Below are 22474 nucleotides of genomic sequence, written 5' to 3' on the forward strand. Positions count from 1 at the left end.
TCAGCACTCTCTTCCTGCACCATTATCTTTGTATTAGTATGTTATTGTCAAGACATATGCTGTACTCTGTAGTTGGCCTCTATAGTTGCCTCTTTTTTGGTACCATCTTAAAAATTAACTGCACCTTTTAACATTAGCGTTTTTTCATCACCGTGGTGCGCGCTTCTTTTCACTCCTCTGCGCAGCTGTCGTGCGTGCTACCTTTGACATCTCTGCATAGTGCACAGCTGTGGTGCATGTTTTCTTTCCCCACATTGCTTTTGGTGCTCGCTCGATCCAGGGGCGTAGAGCAGGCCCTTGCTGGGGGCTTGATTTGAGCCGGTGTCTGCCGGTGCGCACATGGGCATTTAATTATTAGCACTTGCTTTTTGTGCATGCTTGCTGGCACCGGCTGCTAAATAATGCCTCTGCTTAGCTGTGTTGCGTGCTACCTTTCACATCTCTGCACAGTGTACAGCTGTGGTGCGGGCTACCTTTCCCCCACTGCACAGTACACAGCTTAAAAATTGACCGTACCTTTTAACATTCACGTTTTTTCAGCAGCTTGGTGCACGCTTCCTCTCACACCTCTGCGCAGCTGTGGTGCGTGCTACCTTTGACATCTCTGCATAGTGCACAGCTGTGGTGCGCACTTCCTTTCCCCTATTGCACAGTACACAGCTTAAAAATTAACTGCACCTTTTAACATTCACATTTTTTCAGCAATGTGGTGCACGCTTCCTTTCACACCTCTGCACAACTGTGGTGCGTGCTACCTTTGACATCCCTGCACAGTGCACAGCTGTGGTGCGTTCTTCCTTTCCTCCCAGTGCACAGTACACAGCTGTGGCGAGTGCTTCCTTTCACCTCACACTACACAGCATTGGAGCATGCTTCCTTCCACAACACTGCACAGTGCAGATTTGTGGTGTGTGCCTCCTTTCACCCCAGTGCACCGCTGTGGTGCATACTTCCTTTCACCCCACTGCACAGTGCACAGCTGTGGTGTGTGTTTCCTTCACCCCACTGCACGTGCCCCCTCCATCACACCCATGTGGTTCTCTCGTTATCTGTTTACTAAACAAATTTCACACACAGGTGCCCAGGTTTCCCGTGTTAGCATTTGTGAAATCACTGGACCTCGCAGCTTTTCATACAAGGCGCGACCCCTCCGAGGGATAGACCCCACCGCAATAAACTGGATTATAAAGCGCCCTGACAGAAACACCTTGCAGCTGGACCTTGCAGCTTTCCTAACAAGGCGCGTCCTCTCCATCCCGGCCGAGGGACAGCCTACTCTGCCTCAAAATGCTGTGATAGTATGATAATATTATACATTTTTATTATTCCTAGCAACTTTAGCATTGACATTATTTCCCTTTATTACACTATTTGTTCATTTTTAAATCATCATCAGCAACATTTGTGCCCCTGTGCTGCCCAGACAGGAAGCACACCAGTACCGCCACTGTAACAGAAGGCAGACTCACCACGCCTCCCACACTTCCAACAGACGACTATACAGTAAACAGTCTGTGTATTGTTTCTTATCGCTGCAATGTATCCCCCTTCACTGGTTCCTCACCCGCCCTCTTCACTCTTCCCTTCTCTCCCTCCCACTGTTGCCTCCCCAAGATTGGTGCAACACACGTAAGTGTTTAGGCTCTGTTAAACTCCAGGAACGTTAAAACCCTTAACAGGCCACGCTGCCACAGTTATTTTATTTTTCAGAACAAAAACAACATCGCTTGGCCCCACATAAGCACTTGTTCAGCTACACAACATCGGCATAACTCATCACCACATCACTCAGCACCACCTCAGCATCACTTGATACCACCTATGTATCATTCAGCAACACATAAGCACCACCTCGGAACCAGCGCACCACCACTTCAGCATCACCTCAATATCATTCCGGATCACCTGAGCATCACCTCCGCCACTACTCACAACCACCTCAGCATCACTCCACACCACTTCAGTTTGGCATAAAAATGTGACATCTATTAATTCTCCACAAATAACTCTCCACTACTCCTATCTAATTAAAATACTATTTCACAACATCCACCCTCCCGTTGTTTATATATCCCACACCTAACAATAGAAACTATAACAAAAATTAATTACAACAAGCAAGGAAAATTTGACAGCATTGCATAAACAAATGAACTAGAACACATTTTTTTAATTAATTGTGGTTTTTAATACAATACTTCAGTTGTATATAAAGTTTTTTCGAGTAGATAAAAGGTGACAGAAATAGTTATAACACTTTTTTTATTATAACATTTTCAACATGCTGCACAACATTCACAATGCTCTACAACACATATTAAAAACCTTAACAAAGCCAATAGCTCTGTCTAAACACTTATAACGCCCCTAAGGCGAGACCTACTGGCTATGCCAATGCTTGTTCTACCTTCTAATGAGGTTAGCGTGTGATTAAAGAGAGTGGGATTTCAAGTCTGAGGTTACTGTATGAATGTGAGCAGAATACTTACCTATGATATGCAAAGGCTCAACAGATGAATGAATAAGAAAGTATTTGTGGTTTTATTTCTGCAAGACAATGGTATTAGAATTGACGCTGGCATTCTCCAAATGAATAGTTTAACTTTTATTATTGTTGCCGAATAATGAAAGGATCCTGTAAATTACACTACCTGTAAACCAGGGTTATCTACTGTGGGTCCAATAAGCTGCATCTCTTCCAGAATTTCAGGTGAACCATTGGCAAAGTAAATATGTTCTATTTATATTAGTTACAAATACATTTATTCGATGTGATTTAAACCACTTCCTATAGACTTTTTACAGAGTTGAAGCTGTGCGCTGCTTTTCTGAGGGCTGCCACTTGACATTGTGCTTTGTACTAGCAATATTTTTTAGGTTGTAATCTCATGGCTAAAAGTATTTTTTTTCACTGTGCGATGATCTGTTTTTCGAAAGACTTATTATCTTGGTACAAGCAGAGTTGCAGCTCCAAATATTAGAATGTGTTGAAATGTTGATTTCTAATCACTCTTTTTTCTTAATTTTAGATAATGGCTAAAAAGGAAGAATCTTTCAGTGCATGGAACTCATGTCTTCATCATGTTGCAACCTTAGCTTTGGCACATATTCACAGAGGTCAGTCACGATATTTTATAAATAGTAAACATGAAGGCAATTGGCAAACGTTTGAAGGTTTGGGAAAACATTGGCCAAGTGGTGTCTGTTTTTGCATGCTAGAAAATTTTTCATCTGACAAGATGAGATATTAGCTGTGAACTCTAAGCGCCATACTATTAATGCTCAAACACAACTACTCCTATCCCTCCTCTGTTAATATTCAGTGTTTTGTGATCCTTATTTTTATTCTGTTGTATGGACATCAGTTGTGTCTTACTAGCCAAAATCGTGGAAGATTGAGAGGACACCTGGGGCCTGATTCACAAAGGACCTACACACTCGTAGTGGAGGCCCCGCAGTCGTGAGGGAGTATCCGCACTCGGGGCGGAATCTCCGCAATGAGAATTCTTATTCACTATCTGTGCGCTGCCAATCATTCCCACCACTTCTATTTTTCTACCTAATCGGAGGACGCAAGACAGAGCTACACTTACACCCCACCCTTTTTTACATTCTCTCTGCTTTGCTGCTCATATAACTGAAGGAGCAATATTATATGCATTTAGTTCTTGAATTGAACATTACCATCCAGACATCTGTTTATCTCAACCTCGTAGTACTGATATGTGTTAACCCCTCCCATTCGCCCGCGATTTTGCGGAAGTGCGGCACTTCCGCAAAACGGGCGGGGCCGCGTCGGCCACTGGCCGACGGCAGCACCAGTGAGGTTGCCGACGGCAGCATGGAAGGGGTTAAAGAGCTGTGTACCGTATTCTTTTGTCCATATCCAGCCTTCAGATATCCATATTCATTATATTACAGTTCAGAGTACTTGCACACTCGATTACTCAGAGATGTAGATATGCTCACAGAACAATTTTCCTTAGTGTGCCACATCGACCTTTTGTGTGTAAAATGTATTTTTTTTTGCACAGACTATGCCCTTTGTGCTTCCCACAAGTTATCAAAGTTAAAATCTTTACCTTCCATGTCAATAATGATTTGGCCAATTTTATCGGATAAAAGTCTGCATATGACACACAAACTATAGCTACATCCATCTGTACTATAGTATACCTAATAAAAAAAATTATTTGCTATGGCTACCCCATTCTTCCGCTGTATGGCTGGTATTATAGCAAACATCCTTTTTTAAAGAGTTTCGAAAATGTGAAAAAGTGCAATAAAATCAGTTAAAGTGCCAAACCTGCCACATCTAAAACATACTTTTACCACTTCAACTACATTGTACTGATCTATCAAGAATTCAATATTTCCTTCCTGTGATATATTTCAGGTGTTTCTTTAGGTTGGATGGCAACAGGATTTTATGTTGGTTTCTCTAACCTTTCCTCAATATTAAGCCTCTACTTCCAATCCAAACTTGTCACACCACTGTGATATTACTGTAACTCCATTTTCTCAATAATGTCGTCTATTTTTTTAAGATGATTTTTATTGGCATTTCGACAATTGCAGTGCAAGAAGACAAGTACAGTGATCCCAACCCCAGGTACAATTCCACAGGTTTTCCCCATACATCATAGTCATCATATCACTCATCAATGGAGGATATTAATATAGACAGGGGTATACAGTGTTGCTAGTCGTTATAGCTGATTACGTGGTTAGCTGTCAACCGAGTCTTGATTCCCCAGGTCAACCCCACTGTGTTGTCGATAAGCACCCATTTTTAATAAAGTGAAACTCAAATTTACATTATTACCAAGTAAAGAACGTCAACTAGTACAAACCATTGTTGGCCCGGTTAGGGAAGGCGAATGTGGGTCATGGTATGAAATCAAAGGCACGTTATTTTCGCATATGGTAAGGATCGAGGAGAAGGGAGATGCCGTGAAAATACGGATTCTCAAGTATCAGGGGACAGCATTATCGTAGGTCAAGTGCTTTCTATGGGAAGGTAATGTCCTATCTCCACCTTGGTGTCAGTATTGCAATACCTCATAGAGTCGAGGTATATGTGGTAGCCTGCCCAAAATTTCAGGGAAATGGAGTGTCGTCTTTACGGTGTTTGGCGAATATTGCACTTATTTTATCCTAGTCGCTGGTGATTGAGTATTTACGTAATCTGAGCACTTCCTCTCTTCACAATGCTACCTCCCAAGGAATAATATGGAGACCAATAGCAGATGTCCAATACATGGTGATAGCACTTTTTAACTAGAAACGCAGTAGATCAGCTAATTTATTCCCTGTCTTACCCTGTTTAGGGCAGGGGGCCAGGCTCAAAATGTCGACGTTAGGGGCAGTATAACATGTTTAGGGCAGGGGGCGGCCCAATAGGACGGGTTTAGTGGCAGTATAGCACTCGCTCCCTATCGCCTGCATTAATGTATACTGATCACGTGCCAGAATGAGGACACTACTGCGCAGCTCCACATCATATTAAAAAAATCAGCACCATTTGTTTGGCAACAGGGGCAGGATTCCATCCCAATGGGTTGAATTTTGCTAATCGCGTGGGGGGTCAAGTAATCTGTGTGTGTTTCATAGTATTGGATTTGTTGTAGCCACGCATTGCGGGACACTTTTCTAGGATAGTCTAGAAGTTTGTTCCATTCCTTTTCTGTTAGGGGGTGACCTAAATCAGCTTTCCAGAGAATTTTAAGTGTAGATAATGGTGGGGAATGTAAAACTTGTGGTAATCTACAGAGCCATGTGATGAGTCTGCACCCTGAGCCCTTTTCAAAGAGGGTCTGCATGTAACTGTGTGGCTGAGGTTCAGAGTCAGTCATGTGCCCCAAGGTACGCATTTGTGCCAGCTCCGCCCTATGTGTTGGAAAGGAACCTGGGGGGAGGGGGTAGTTCTGTGTGTTGAGTAGAGCAGGAGGGTGTCAATTCATTTTTAAATAAATCTCTTAGGCCTGCCTGTTCCTATTGTGCCACAGTTCTGCTGCCAATCCTTGTCATTCCGGCATCGAATATTGCTAGAGGTATGTTGGGGGCATAGGAAATGGAGTTCTTGGTCCAATTAAACGATCTCCAATGACAATATTGCACTACCATTAAAAGCCAGGGTGTGGTTCAGGGTGTGGTAGTCGAGGTCTTGTCAGTTGTAGGATCCAATGAGCAAGATGTGTTATCTTTGACTGCGATGTGTCATATGACACTTCATTGAGATTCAGTTTTGCCAATCAACGGCTTAGCTACTGTATTTAGGCTGCCAGGTGATTCAGCTTGAATACAGGGATCCCCTTCTACCCGGCTCTACATGCCATTTTAGAGTCCCAAGGTACACCCTGTGGTGACTGCCTTTCCAAATCAGGCCCAATTAGAGACTATCTTGCTCTTTAAAGCACTTTCTGGGCAGAATGAATGGGATATTAGTGTAGTAATAGAGGAGGCGAGGTATCATTATCATCTTCAACAACGCTTTCCGGCTGGCAGCCGTGAGTGGAAGTGAGCGCTAGAAAATCACCTGTGAACAGAGGAATCTCACTACCCTGCTGATATTACCGTTTCTGATACATCCACGTCTGAGTATTAGATCTGGACGCCACTATACCTAATGGTGATGATTTCCTATTGGGAGAAGAGGAGGGGCAATATCTCAGCCCAATGGCACCCTGCACCTCAGTGGGTATATACAAATCTGTCTCAAATCACCCTGAGTCTGAATAGTTTACCAAAGGTGTGCAGTTACCTAATCATACCCCCTATGTTGACTTCTGCCCTCCGCATATACAACAGCAAATCATCAGCATAGGGTGAGGCGATATCATGGGTGACTCCATTCAAGATTCCCCACTCCATGCTACTCAGTCGGAGATGCACTGCAAAGAGTTTGATCACAAGAGCAGGTAAAGGGGAGGTGGGGTGACCCTGTACTGTTCCCTATTCACTTACCATTGCTCCATAAGCCCCTGGCCAGTGTGTATACATGCTGTCAGCGAGGTACAGAGAACTCTAACCATCAATGAAATATCCAGTTGAGGTTGAAACAATCCAGCACCTTGTGCAGGTATCTACAACTGAGGGAGTTGAATGCTTTCTCCAAGTCGACCGACAACGCCGCTATATCTAGCCATGTCTTGGGGGCCATCTCAGTTATTTGAAACAGTTGTCGTATACTTTAAGAAGTGTTACGACTTGGGATCAACCCACCCTGGTCAACAAGGACAAGAGTCATCACATATGGAAGTAGTCTGTTAGGTAACAGTTTGCCTAGTATCCTATAGTCCACTCCGTGTCCCCTCCGTTGGTGCCCAGAAGGGTCTCTTTGAGCTCTCGGTGTCCCAAAGCCTGATTCTGCATCTGATACTTCATGTTGTTCAGCCGAATGCCAAGCCTCCGAAAGTTCAGTGAAAAAGAAGGAACGTGGGTTGCCTATGGTCTTTAATTTGGTCATGAATAGGATGGCTTAGCTGAGACCCATTGTGCGGAGTATGCATTTAACTTCTGCAAAGCTAGTTGTGCGCTGTTGTACAGCCAGCATGTAATCGGGAGAGTTCATCACATTTCCAGATTCCACTTCAAAGTGTTGTTTCTGCCGTGCTCTCTGGATGATGACATCATGTTCCCTATAGTTAAGGATTTTGGAAACCACAGGTGTGGAAGGTGCAGCAGGAGCGAGGGGTCTTGCCAGGCCCCAGTGAGTCCTCTCAACTGTTAACCAGGCTGAAGGTTTGCGGGGAGCGACAGAATCAGAGAACCAGTTCTCGATGTAACAATTAGGGTTATTGCCCTCCATGGCTTCTGGCAATCCTATGATGCAGATGTTGTTCCAACTGGATCTCCTTTTAATTGCCTCAACCCTCCCTTTTAGGAAGCACACATGACCCGTGAAATCCTGCGCCTGTTTATGAAGATCAGAAGTATGGGGTTGGAGTTCCTGTATGACTGCCCCAGTGATTCACACCCTGTCAGATAATTTCCTTCGGTTGCCCCTTAGGAGGCCGAAATATACAGTCAGCCTAACAACTTTTTAATTTTAAGTAGTTTTGGTATCCTCTGAGCCAGAGTAGGTCTTTTTGGTGCCAGTATAACTTCCTTCGAGAGCCACAGGACTCGGAACCAACTCAATCACATCCTGCACCTCCTGTAGTGCACCCAGCTCTAACGGTGTGGGCTACATCATTCCCGGAATTCCCAGTGCCCACATCATCTTACCTGGAGTTCTTGAAGCAAGGTTCGGACCTGGTGCATTCTTTTTTGCCATGCATGCAATTTTGGCAGGGCCACAAGGCCATCTGGCGCACACTCGAGGTCAATGACACTTTATGACTAGCCCGTGTTTATGCCATTGTCTCTGACTTGAAGACAGTTCGGCTGTGTACAAATATGTATGAAAGTTCCCACTTGACCTGTATTTCTTCAGGAATGGCTCTTAATGCCTTACATCTCGACCATCAACCCATGCTATGTACAACACAATTTTATAGAATTAATATATTTTTATTTTTATCCATAAGCATTTTTCTCTTATCTTGTATATCAAATTAATTTGTTTTCTCCAAAGAGATGTAAATACATAGTTCACAATTTTATCAAAGAATACAGGGTATTATATAATAAAATTAGCGTATATTTCATCACCAAATTTAACATTTGTTACCCCATAGCAACTCTCACTCTTTACTTCATACGTGCACATTCACACTATAGACTCACATTCATACACCAGACTTATCTCACATACAGCTTCGATTAAATCCAGGGGTATTTTTATTGGTGTGAGCTAGGGTATCCCAACATACAGTCGACGTACGTTTCAGTGGTAAAAGAATATATGTAACAACCACCTTCCTCAGGACCACTGAATATACGTCATATATTCTGGCGAGACATTATGGGGTAGTCTGTCTGTTTTGTGTCCTTATCAAAGGTGCTATGAATTGTTAGAGCACCGCCTCACATTCTTTCAATATGGGAAAAGCAGGTCTATTGAACAACCCTTTCTTGTATAGAAATGGGGTTGCAAAACTGTATTGAGCCTCCATTATTTTGGCAGCAGTGCTGGATCCTCCATTTTTCTCTCCGGCACTCTGCTATACCATGCCACATTCATCCAGTTTGTGGTCAGCTTTGCCACAGAAGCAACCAACGCTGCCTCCTCTGGCAGTGCATACAGATCCATTGGTTCTGCGTCTTTCTTTTCCTCAGACTTTACCTCAGAGTAGTTTTAGGGGAGAGGCTCATAGACTTTTGGATGAGAAAGAGTCCAGGGACAAGGCCCATTACCTTTTTGAATCAGACTTTGATACTTTGAATCTATATGCCTTCTGTAATGATGGTGGGGGAGATCAAACCTATCAGTTGGGAGGCCCTTCATCGACCAGTGGATTGGACACCTCCCAAAGATGAAGATAGAGTTCCAACCAGAATCTCCCACCCCAGCAGTATTGACTTTTCACACAGTGGGTAAGAAAGATGCTAAAGTACAAGAGCCAAGATATGTAGGTGAGCAACCCAATATACCCTTGCGGGCTCGGGCAATACTTGTTATAAAAAAAAAGGCCAGCAAGGGATTTTGTTCTATTACTATTTGTCAGCGTTGTTAGGGCCTGTTCTGAAAATCAAGGTTCCTAAAACTGTTCTTAGTCAGTAGCTGTAGTGAATCATTAACTTCAGACAAAGAGTCACAAAAGATCAATAAATACAGTGTTACCACACTAACACAGTAAATAAATGCAAAGACCAGGGTTTTATATTGTCTGAAGATTATTATTTGTTTTCAAGACAAAGAATCTTTTTATAAAAAAGAAGAAAACATTCTTATAAAATAGGGTACATACATAGGTATTAGCTAGATATTCAAGGTGTAGGTTATTTCCTCCTTTGATATATCTAAGCAAAAAGTCCAGACTGCTAACACAAAATAACACAATGATTTCAACTAAAAATCAGAAGAAAATCAAAGATGATACAATGGATCACATGCAGAATTGGACTGGATAGTCAGAATTCTGCATGTGATCCATTGTATCATCTTTGTTTTTTGTGTTAGCAGTCTGGACTTTTTGCTTAGATATATCAAAGGAGGAAATAACCTACACCTTGAATATCTAACTAATACCTATGTATGTACCCTATTTTATAAGAATGTTTTCTTCTTTTTTATAAAAAGATTCTTTGTCTTGAAAACAAATAATAATCTTCAGACAATATAAAACCCTGGTCTTTGCATTTATTTACTGTGTTAGTGTGGTAACACTGTATTTATTGAAAGTACAAGAGCGGCAGCTCCAGGTGGCGAATGTCAAAATGAATGTCTTCACCGAGGTTCTCCTTCCAGCTGCACCAACGTCAGGGCCACTTTGCCCTTCAACGAGTCTTGCTATACCCGGTCACAGCAGCCTGAAGGAAGTCAACCTCAGCACTGGCAGTCAACCAGCTGGTGGCACCACACTACAGTCCCATACCTGGGGATTCACCTTTTTCTTTTCACACACCTGTCACCAGACATCTTGGTTATTTAAACATTATGCTCCTTTTTACAGTCAGATGGCATCTTCCCTTTGCTCCCTGCAGACAGGGAGTCAAGACATCTGGAAGAGTGGTGGATAAAAACATTTTCAGCCGGCAGCATGGCACTTAAACCCCTCAATGCCACCTTTCTCTTTGTGCGATAAAGGCATGCATTATTGGACATGGCCCAGCTGGTTACTCTCGGAATCCAAGAGGACGAGGACCCACTTGCAGGAGGATGTGAGAAATGGAAAAAATGCGTTTCATAACATCTTAAAATCTGACCTGGACACCACCAGCTCTGTGGCACATGGCAGGGGTAACTCTGTTTCTCTGAGGCTACATGCCTGGCTTCAAACCTCTGGCTTCTCCTTGCATTTGCAAGCTACACCTCAATGAAGTACACTGTGTAGAAAAACCTGACTCTGCTTTGGAACTTTTAAATGCAAGCAAAGCCACAGCCTAATCTTTGGAACCCCAGCAGCCTCAACCTACCACAGACTATAGTCAGTTTCAGCACTTTTGAGGGGTTCTCAAAAGGATTCACCTTTGTCTGCCCTTCCATCCCTAAACCCAGTAATCCTAGATTCTGCTGGTCAATCAATCTAGGTACACAGCTAGCGTAATCCTCCTTTTGCTCCTCCTCCCCACCAGAAAAGCAGGTCTAATTTGCTTCTCTAAGCCCATGCTGAGTCTCTGGGGTGGTTGGCATGGGTGTCCTCCTTCCTACTGAATTGGAAGGGCCATTACTTCAGACCAGTGGGTCTTTCAGACCATAGAAAGACCTACACTTTCTTCAGGCTCCAACCCCCAGCCCTCCCTTATGCCTTATTATTCTGCCATGCAATATTTCCATCCTTCAGCAAGACGTTGCCGCACTTCTCCTGAAAGGAGCTGTGGAGTTAGTGACAGAGCTGAAATTGGTCCAGGATGTTACTCCGGATATTTCCTTGTTCCCATTAAGGATGGCGATCTACGTCTGATCCTGGACATCAGGGGCTTGAATTTCTTCCTCAGGAAGGAAACTTTCAAGATGCTGACCTTAGCTCAGGTGTTGCTGGTGTTGGAAGCTGGAGACTGGATGGTGTCACCCAACCTTCAGGATGTATATTTTCACATTGCAGTCCAGCGGTCCTATCTGACGTACTTGGTTTTGCGGTGGGTTGTATGTACTACAAATTTGTGGTACTTCCATTTGGCTTGACATCACCTCCTTGAGTCTTCACAAAAGTAGTGGTGGTTGTTGCGGCTAATCTCAGAAGGTCGAACAAACCGCTCTACCCGTACCTGAACAACTGGCTGATTAAAGCTGGTTCGCTGAAGGTGGTGACGCATCGCCTGCAGTTGACAGTTTCGCCAGTGTTCAGAATGGGCTTTTCAGTCAGCAGGTCCAAATCTCACCCAAAGCCCTGTCTGCAACTCCAGTTCATAGCATCAGTTCTGGGCACTACCTTCGTCCGTGCCTTCACTCAGCATCAGAGAATTGTCAACATCCAGGAGATAATCCCATCTTTTCTGGAGGACATGTGTGTTCCAGTCGTGAAGGTCCTACTCTTGCTAGATATGATGGCTTCCTGCATTCTCCCGGGCATGCATGGACATTGGCATATGAGACCTCTGCAATGATGCCTCCACTGGCAGTGGTTCCAACACAGGGTGATTTGTCGCATTCTATCATAGCCTCATGAGCACTGCAGCTGATATGGTTTGGTGGGGGAATAAGATGAATCTGCACCGTAAGATGGCCTTCAGTCCTCTGACGATGCCCATGGGAGTAATGGAGACCTTCACCCTATAGTGGGGTCCTCCTCTACAGGACCTAGAGATCAGGTCCGTTGGTCTCCATAAGATCAGAAACTTCACATCAACCGGCTGGACATGCAGGCAGTTTGACTGGTGCTCAAGGCCTTCCTCTCCTCCATCCATGATCAATCTGTATTCTGTCCAGATGTTGATGGACAGTACGACTGCGATATGGTACAATCAAGAGGGAGTAGTATCTCAACTCCTTTCCTTAGAGACTTTGAGGCTGTGCTCTTGGGCACACCGTCAAGGGATACCTATACCCTTGATTCCTCATTTTTTGAAGGTTTGTTTTCAGTTTAGAAATATGTTTATTAGACCATAGTCTTTAAACAACATAAAAACATGTTACAATAAATAATTTAAAACATACGATACAAAGTTTCAGCGACACCTTGGAAGAAGCAATTCCTGCCTCAATCCTTCAGCTTACACAACACGTCATGAATAAAAACACCCTTAATATTCTAAATGATAAAAGTCTATCTAAAAATATATCTTTAAACTAATGCTAAACCCTAACAAATTTATTTGGAGCAATGACCATCCTCGATTCTAAGCTAATTCTCAACCAACCATTTCTATTTCCAGCATGGACCTTTTTAACGCCTTCATGTATTTTGCAATGGCAATTGCTATATCGAGGTTTTTACATGTCGTTAAGAAGTTTAATCGCTAATAGACGCTCGGTCATTCCATATTTTTTTTTTTTTAGAAAATATGTTTTTATTGCGAAAATATAAAGCATGCACAACTTACAATGACACCCAGATCTCATAGGTGAGTGGAATAACAACATGCCGTCGCTAGAACAGTACACAGCCACATACAGCCCACATCCCGGAGGCTGGGCGGCGTAAGAGAAAAGCATGTAGGGAGGATAAGAAAGGCGCATTTGTGCATTAAGGATACCAAGCCATCAATACATTCGCTGATTTTCACTTTCTGAATTCTTGTTGCATATAACATTTCAACAATAACCAAAAAAAAAAACCAGAAACGGAACACAAAGGCATCAGTAGTACAGATTCTAAGGAAGTAATTCACAAGTGTGGGGACCAGCTAAGGCATGGACCTTATGAAGCAGATTGGACCCATGGGGATCACCGCTGTGCACAATCAGACATTAGAAGGAAACCCGGCGTGGGTACAATGGGCTCCTACACCTGATCTAGACCCCCCATCTCCGAACCCTCCCCAGCACAGTCGGACTTCGGATCAGTGGGAGTAAACAGTTCAGCGCTGGTGGCATCTGATTCATCCTCCGTTAGCCCCTCCATGCACAGCACCCTCCAGGCAAGCAGATCATCCTGCAGTTTCTCATCTCTGCGAGTGCGCTGCATGTGCGTCTCCTCAGCTAGATCCCATTCTTTCGCATCTCTCAACCAAAGGGAAAGATCAGGTGCCCTTTGGCCAATCCACGTGATGGCCACTCGTCTCCTCGCTAGGACTAATAAAAGTTGCAAGAATTTGTAAGACAGCTTTTTCTTCCTGGGCTTGGGTATCAGCGCCAGGAGACAATGGAGCGGGTCTAACAGGAGCTTGATATGCGTGGCCCGGGCAATGTGGGGCACCACTTTCCTCCAAAAGTCCTGAACCGGGGGGCAGACCCACGCTAAGTGCAGAAAGCCCGCTCTCTGCGCTCCACACCGTGGACAAGTGTGTCGTCTATCCGCCGAGATACGATGCAAGGAGACAGGGGTCATATAGGTTCGGTGGAGAAAGTTAAAGTGTATACGTTTGAAACGCGCATTACAGGAGACCTTGTGAGTTAAGAGCCCTATGCGCTTCCGCTGGTCCGGTTCCAGCGACACCCCTAGGTCCATTTCCCAAGCCGCCCAAGCCGTCGCCGTCGGGGGGGTTGAATCACGGCGCATGGCCGAATAGAGAAGGGAGATCAGTCGTTTGCCTCGCCCACAGGACAAGATGATGTCAAGAGTATGCGTAACTGGAGGGGCCTCTGGGTACTGGGGCCACGTAGTTTTGGCCACATCTTGGAGGCTCTGATAGTGGAGGTATTGCCCCTCCCCAGCTCAAAGGTCTCCCTGGCTCGTTCAAGGGATAGGAAAGTGTCGTCTGGGTAGAGATCCGCTAGCGTCTCACATCCACCAGAGCGCCACTCCCGGTAGGACATAGCTTCTTCCAACCGGAGTACCGGGGCCAAAATCCATATCGGGAGTTCCCTATGAAACGGCGCTCGCCTCAACACCTTTTCAACAAACCGCTGCCAGATGTCGGCTGTGTGGCGCACCACATACGGTAAAGTGTCATCAGCGCTTCGGCCCTGCATCAGGGCTTCTCTCAGAACCCTTTCATTAGCCGTACCGGCCAGCAGTGCCAGTTCCCAGTTCTGTTCCTCCGCGAACCACCTCGCCGCTGGGAGGAGTTGCGCCGCAAAGTAATATAGGTCGAATCTTGGGGCCTCTAGGCCTCCTTCCTCCCAGGAGCGCACTACAGTACGTAAAGCTACCCTGCTGCGCCCACCCGCCCAGAGCAGGGAAGTGAGGAGCGAGTTTAAAGTGCGAATCACTCGGGGAGGCAACGGACATAGGGTGTTCTGTAAAACATATAGGATTCTAGGGAGCATCACCATTTTGGCAACCGCCAACCGTCCCATGAGAGAGAGGGGAAGCGTGTTCCAAAAGGTGACAGACTTGCGGAGGGCTATAAGCACCCTGTCAAGGTCATTCCATATTTTAGAAAGATGGGTCGTAAAAACAATTTCCGCTGAGGTAAACATTTTTGACAGTCCATTCTAATATGTAAATTATCAAATTTTTTGCCCAACCCACAGAAACATTTGCCACCAGGTCGTATCATTACTGATTTTCTAATCACATGTGATACACAAGGATTAATGCCTATTCTCCATCCAATCACTTCGGCTCTAAGGCCTAGGTTGGGTAGTGTATCCAGATAGTGGTACCAAATTTCATTCTCCCCATATCCATCATAAAATGAACAGATTCTTTCTTTCTCAGGTACCCCAAATCTTCTATCCTGGATACTTCCTTCCCTACTGTTCTAAGTTCACCATTTGTTGCTTCTACTAGGAGGAACGGCTTTTCGATTTTAGATTTTTACAAACGGAGAGCAGTTTCTTTCTGACCTCTTTGCCCATTTTAGGTCACTATTCAAAGCTTCGTACTTGCACCATTGTGATACTTTCATGACTTCCCCAGAGCCCAATCTTTTCCAGAATCTCAGAAGGGCCACTTGCACCTATACTTCCATGATGTCAAGCCCAGCTGCAATCTGATTGCCTGGATCATAGAGGAGCCAGGTAATGACATCAATGGTTTTAGACATTTTCCTTCTTCAATGTCCCAACTAGTCTTCCCACTTAGGCACAAGACTTCAGCTCCGTACTGCAATTGTGGGGGTATCATTGCATTATATGCTTTCAACAGTGGTCTGTGAGACATATCCCCATAGATACGGTAAAAATGTTTTAACCCATTCACTGATGTATGGGCTTTAGCATTCTGGGCCGCCAAATGCGTGTCCCATTTTAGAGACTTTTCAAACCAGGTACCGAGATATCTGTACTCGTTCACATTTTGCAATTTGGTTGAGCCCAGATACCAGTTAAAACTCTGGACTTTTTCCCCAAAGCATAAGATTTTAGTTTTGTCCATATTTACAATCAGTCTCTTAGCCACACAATATTCATTAAAAGCAGTTGACTTCCTCTGTAATCCCATCTCTGTCTGTTCGAGGATTACCAAATAATCGGCATACAGTAGGCAGGAAAGTTGTTTCCCATTCATTTTTGGGCTAGAACTTCGATTCAACTTCAAAATAGATAGCAGATCAGCCAGGTATATAGCAAAATGAAGGGGGGCTAATGCACAGCCCTGCCGTAGACCATTCTTGATAATTATTTTCGGTGTCAAGGCCCCGGCTGTATCCTTAATGACTTGCGCCCAGTTATAGCTATGTAACTCCTGGATAATTGCCAGGAGCCCATCCGGGATATTGTATTTCTTTAAGGTGCCCCAGAGGCACCTCCTGTCCACTAGGTCAAATGCCGTACGGACGTCAACGAAGCAGCAGCACAACTTCCTTTGATGTTCCATAGACTTCTGCGCCACAGCCCAGAGTGCGAAACAGTGGTCAACCATGGAGTGCCCCTCGGTGAAGCCCCCTTGTTCCACTGGAATGATCGATCGCTGTTCCACCCAATCTTTCAGGCTGCCCAGGATTATTTTGGCGAAGAATTTTCCCCAACATCCAGTAAGTTAATCAGTTATAATTCTTTGGGACTTTCCTATCTCCCTTCTTGTGGATAGGTCTGATTACTGCCCCCTCCACTTCTCTGGAATATAGGCCCGAGTCCAATATGGCCAAGAACATAAGAGATAAAAATTACACCCACCAATTTTGCTCCGATTTTATTATGATGGCCGGGAGATTATCTGGTCCTGCTGCACTGGTTAGGTTTAAGTTTCTTATAATGTCTTTCACCTTTTCTACTGTAAAAAGGGATTTTAGATTTTCCACGGCCTCTCTCCAGGGATGAGTATTCCCTCCAACAGCCTCAACACCTGCCCTGTATAGCTCTCCTAGATATTCTACCAATGCTGATTCTTCCACTACACAGGGCATAGCTCCCATGGGCTGTCCAGATGCTTTTCTTTATCAGATTCCAAAACGTATGGATGTTTTTTGTTTCGATTATTTCCAGCAAATTTACCCAACATTTCTCTTTAAAAGCCCTCTTCAAGTTCCTAACTAGCGTTTTATATTCCTTCCTCAATTTTGCCAGATTTTTCTGTCTTACTTGATCGTATTTTTTTCTTAAACTTCTTTCTTCTCTCCTTAATAATCTTTTCTTAACTATACACTCCCCCTTAAACCAACTTAATTGTCTGCCTTGCGTAGTTTGCATAACCTTTGGGTGAGAATTCTTACTTTTTAATTCTACTCAAAGGCATTGTACCATTTCTTCTATCTTTTCCTCAAACCAAACTACTTTATTAGTCGTAGCATCTCCCAGTCCTAATTTCTGTTGAAAGCTGGCCAACTTTTCAGTATATTCCTCTGTTAATCTTGTTGTCAAATGTTTGGGATACTCTCATTGATGGGGGAGAACTATTTCGCTAGTGCTAAACGCCCCCCTATCTAATTCGAAGCGCAAGATGTTACGATCGCTGCCTTCGCACTGAGTTACCTGAAACCCTTTTATAAGGGCAAAATTTCAAGCATGGATAAACGCATAGTCGACAGGGCAAAGTTGAGTAGCTAACCTGAAGGTCTGTTTGGCCAGGCTGTCTGTCTCCCACTTACTGTTTAAGCAGAACAGCCCTTTTAACCCAAAGTATTTTCCCAGCTTCACATCTTGTCTGGAAATAGTGCAAATTGAAAAGACAGCTGGGGCTATATTATTTGAGCTCAAGAGTTCTTTAAACCAAGGATCTTGTCTTATTGGGTTCGGTTTATGATTAAAATCACCCATTACAATGATCATATAATTTGCAACTTTTTCACACAATGTATCCAGATCTTCTTTGAAATGTCTCATTTCCACCTCGTATTCCTCATTAGTCCCCCATTGTACATAAACATTCACGATTACCAAGTGTACTCACAACCTTTCTGAACCCAGTAGGGATACCTTACAGACCAACAACCATTTACATGTCACTTTTACAGACAGCACCTTTTTCACAATCTTAGTTGAGATGAGATTCATAATGCCCCGGCTGGATGCCCAAACCTTTTTCTACTTGCGGGCTTATGTAGTTGTGCGAGGCCTTCAAAAACAGGGGTATTGTCGCATAGCCAAGTTTCCTGTAAGCCGATTAGCTCTGCTCCCTGGGCTAGTAGTTTTATACTTTTGACTTTTGTCTCCCCTCCTAGCCCATTTACATTCCAAAATATAAAATTCATGCTATACAACACCCCTATTCCCTAATTAGTATCACTGAGATGATCGGCAACAGTATGATTCCAGTGGGGAGAACTTAGCCAACTATCATCAGGGGTCCAATCACCCCAAGCATTGCCCAACTTGTGATTCTCAAATGCACTTCTCATACTTTCTCTTACCCTTCCATCACCTACAATCAGTCTTATCTGCCTTTTCCTCAAGCCTGAATGACAAGACAAAAAGGCCCTGTCATGCTGGTTCCTCCCCTCCAGTTCCCTAACCGGTATTAATCTTATCCCTTCTTTTGCTATCTCTTTTTCAGCATTTACAATAGCTCTTTTTACCAGACTTGAGTATACTAATACCTTGGTAAATTCTTTCCCTTTTTTATTATGGCTAATCCTACTTGTCTTAAGTCCTTCATGTCAAATTCCCTCAGACTTGGGCATTTAGAGAAGGAGAATATAAGCTGGGAATGATTTAGTGGAATGCCCTTCCTACCTGTTTTCCTCCCCTTCTCTATTTCCACTGCTTCAAAATATAACCACATATTACTCATATCTTTTGCAGGTATTGCACCAAATTGCTCCCCTCCTTCAAATTCCTTTCCCTTGCTATTTTTAATGATACCCCCCCCCCCAACTAGAATTTGGTTCTTATTTCTTCGCCCCTGGGGTATTTCACCCGAGTTAGCTGCTTTGGCCTCCTGGTTATTTGATGGCACTGGTTTTACTTGGTCCTTTCTTTCCTCCATTACCACATCCCCGCCCTTAAAGCACTCTCAGGGTCCCTCATTGATCTCCCATTTCTTAGTATGGTTCTGCACACTTTAGGGGTTACTACTTCTCTGCCCCCTTTCTTAACAACCTTTGGGATTCCTTTAACCCTTTTTTCACAACCTTAAGCTTTCTTTTTAGAGCCACCGATCTTCTCTTAGCTCTCCGTAGGTTATAGCGCCTATACCTCAATTGATCCCTCCATCTGTTTACCAACAGCAGGCCTCTAGCGATATAGACCACCTGTGGGTTGGTCGTTTGCTCAGAGTCCCTGGCACCACCCTGCATCGGGGGGGGTCTGGGACCTAAACAGGTCTCTCTACCGTGGGCATTAGCCCCCTGGTCTCTTGCAATTCTCCTACAATTGTCTGAAATTGAATTTCATGGGTTTTTAAGACAGCCACTTCTAGCAACCCTTGCAGATTTTTTTGTAACATCAGCATTATGTCTAACATTGAAGCCGAAGGTGTGGCTGATATATCTATACCCAGAGTAATATTACGTGCTGAATATTCTATAGACTCAGTTCCTTGAATTTCGGGTTTCCCCGTACTCTTGGCAGTCATAGATGTTCTAGTCTGGGCGGAGTCATTTCTCTGCTCACTCCTTGAACCAGTTAAGGTCATCCCTTCACAATCCTTATCAAGGACATTGGACAGGTAGAAAATCCGAGGAGAAGAAGATAATCTGGGTTCCGGGATGGGATCGATTCGGCTTAAGTTCAATTGATTACAAAGTATACATCCGAGCTGGTAGCACAGTCCCCCAGATACACTTGTTCATTCAATGGTTTTTTATTTAAATCCAGGGTTCTAACAGGGGTTTGCATTCCTTTAAAATGCTTGCCTACAAGGTCCTTTATTGATTTGGATACTTGCACTCCTCCTTTCACTCCTAAGTGGATGTCGTCGACTGTACTTTTGTTTCTCTTGGAAGACCTCTTTACCATTCCCTTGGGTGATTCCAAACACTCTACAAAAGTCCCATTTTCAGATATAGACTCATTAATGAGGTGGCCGGGATCTTTCGCCCTTTATAAACTTTTGGCGTTCTTGGTGCCAGCTTCAGGGACACCTTCCGGACTCTTTAACTTTTAAAATTGAATTGATGTTAAATTTGCTGTATGAAACTCAGGCCTCCTTCCTAGCAGCGTATTGTGTCGCCGTATATTAACTCCACCACCCTTTTATCAGTATATAATTAGTGGTGCCAATTTTCTATGTCCTGTAAACTGGAACAAAAAGTAATATATAAAGTGAATAGCCTAGACTCAATTACCGGTCCACTTACCTCCACTATGCACTGACTGGCTGGCTGACCATATTCCCTGCTTCTGTCCAGGGGCTTCTTTTACCTTGTGTGGTTTCTTTTGAGCTCCTCCTCTGTTCCTCTGTTGTGCCCCCCGGGCCGCCTTGAGCCCTTTGCCTCATCGCCTCGCTGCCTACCGGTGAACACTTCTGGGTTTCCAACTGGGCACAGGAATTTGGGAGTCTAAGAACCCCCAGTTCATTTCATCTCTCCAGGCGCCTGGCTCCTGAGTTCAATTTGCCGCTGTGCCAAGGGCGCTACCTTTGCTGCTGAGCCATGGGCGTTGTGCTGTGCTGTCCTGGCGTGGTTTCCTCCTGGGGCAGTTATTCGCAGCAGCACTACCTCACTCCTCGGCTCCTCGGCACCTTGAAGGCTTCCACGCTGTCTGGGATTGGCTGTTCGCAGTCCGCATCACCTCTCTCCCTCGCTACTCTCCCGCAAGTGCGCGCACGGCGAGCAGCATCCGCGTCAGCCTCCACCTCCGCGTCGTATCCACGTTACGGTCAGCCAGCTGCACAGTGGAAACAGTAAAAGCCATGTCCTACATTTAAAAAGATGCGCTGGGCCCAAGTCATTCTAATTGCCCCGAATAGGTAAAGGAGAGTGTGGTATTCTCCCTTCTCCCTGTGTCCCCTGTACAGGCTGCTGTTGAGCCTAGACTTTCTCTCCCATTCGGGAGAATAGTGGGGCAACCCAGTCTCCGAGGCCTCTGTATTCCTGCCTGGAGATTGAATGGGGACACCTAAACTCCTTTCAGGTGTCACTGGAGATACTCAACATAATCCTGACAGGTCGTCGCCCCTCCACAATCTCTGGGAGGGAGATCGAACAGCTTTGTTCTTGGTGCTCAGACAACAATGTAGACCCTCTTCACGCTTGTCTGTTACAGATTCCACAGTTTGCACTTTCTCTAGCCCATAGGGAGTGTGCGATCAGTACTAAAAACGTGTATTTCACTGCATTGTCAATTTTCCTCTGTCTCCCAGACCAGCCTTCTATTTTTAAATGCCGTATTGTGATTCAATTTCTCAAGGGATTAACTAACTTGTACTCTCCAACTTCTTTTGTCATGCCCCAGTGAGATCATTAACTTGTTTTGATACTTTTGATGGGATCTACATTTGGACGCCTTCACAGTTGGCAGACGCGAATGTTAATACTAAAAACAGTGTTTTGTGCGCTAATTACCTTGGTGAGACGGGACAGTGAGTTACAGGCCTTAAGTTCCTGTCCGTCTTTCACTTCATTTTCCCTGACAAATTAATGGTGCAAACCAGGGCTGCTAAAGTGGTGACTTCCATTCAGTTAGGCCAGGCCATCACCCTATCGACCTTCTTTCCCCTGCCCCACCCCTAGAAGGAAGAGGAACGGTTTCATAGACTTGATCCTAGGTGAGTGATCCGCTTTTACCTAGACTGCACTAAAGACATTCCGCTGGATGACTAGCTCTTCATTGGATACTGTGGTTCCAAGAAAGTCAAAGTGGTCCAGAGGTGTACGCTCTTTAAACGGATCATTCTCTGCATCAAGATCTGCTATGCCTTGGCCAAGAAAAAACCCACAGAGGAATCAGGGCTCAATCCACCAGGGCCAAAACATCAATTTCGGCGCTTGCCAGATGGGTTTCAGTTGCACAAATCTGCAAGACAGCTATATGGGCATCCCTACACACTTTCAGAAACTGCCTGTATTCTGAAGTACGTTGAAATGGCCACTTTGCCAGATCTGTCCTGCAGGACTTCCTCGTTTAACCATCCATCAGTCCTCCTCATAAGAGGGGCACTGCTTGGGAATCTGTTCTTCCGATGAGGAATATGCATGTAGAAGTCTCCATCATAGGTAAAAGTTACTTACATGCAGTAACTATCTTTCTGGTGGATGCTCCATAGACCTACAGATTCCTCACCCATCATCGCATCCCCGTTTGATAGACGTGTTATAAGGAGCATTTATTAGGATTCCAAATCATGATGGTACTACACCACTTGCTGTTGATGCCAGTCCAGTCTCCAAGGCTTGGGAAAAATGGATGAAAACTTTTGAGCCAAGGTGGGTGGTATATGGCTTCGGTGACATTACTTCTGATGTTGATAAAAAGCCATCACCCCCAGCAGTGATTTGAGAGCTTTGAAGTTTCCGGATCCAGTTAGACGCCTGGGATTATTCTATAGGTAAGGAATCAGCTGGT

At 44.4% G+C, this 22474-nt stretch overlaps 1 protein-coding gene across 1 annotated transcript in view; it reads left to right on the plus strand.

Moving 5' to 3' along the window:
- Positions 1–22474, plus strand: part of ACOXL (acyl-CoA oxidase like) — a 969051-nt gene that overhangs the window by 749952 nt on the left and 196625 nt on the right. Inside the window, exon 16 of the mRNA XM_078648763.1 lies at positions 3030–3117. Within this exon, the coding sequence (XP_078504889.1) occupies positions 3030–3117 (88 nt within the window). The remainder of the gene's footprint in view (positions 1–3029; positions 3118–22474) is intronic.

Source organism: Lissotriton helveticus, chromosome 6 (genome assembly GCF_964261635.1).
Source record: "Lissotriton helveticus chromosome 6, aLisHel1.1, whole genome shotgun sequence".
In the NCBI taxonomy this organism is placed as follows: Eukaryota; Metazoa; Chordata; class Amphibia; order Caudata; family Salamandridae; genus Lissotriton; species Lissotriton helveticus.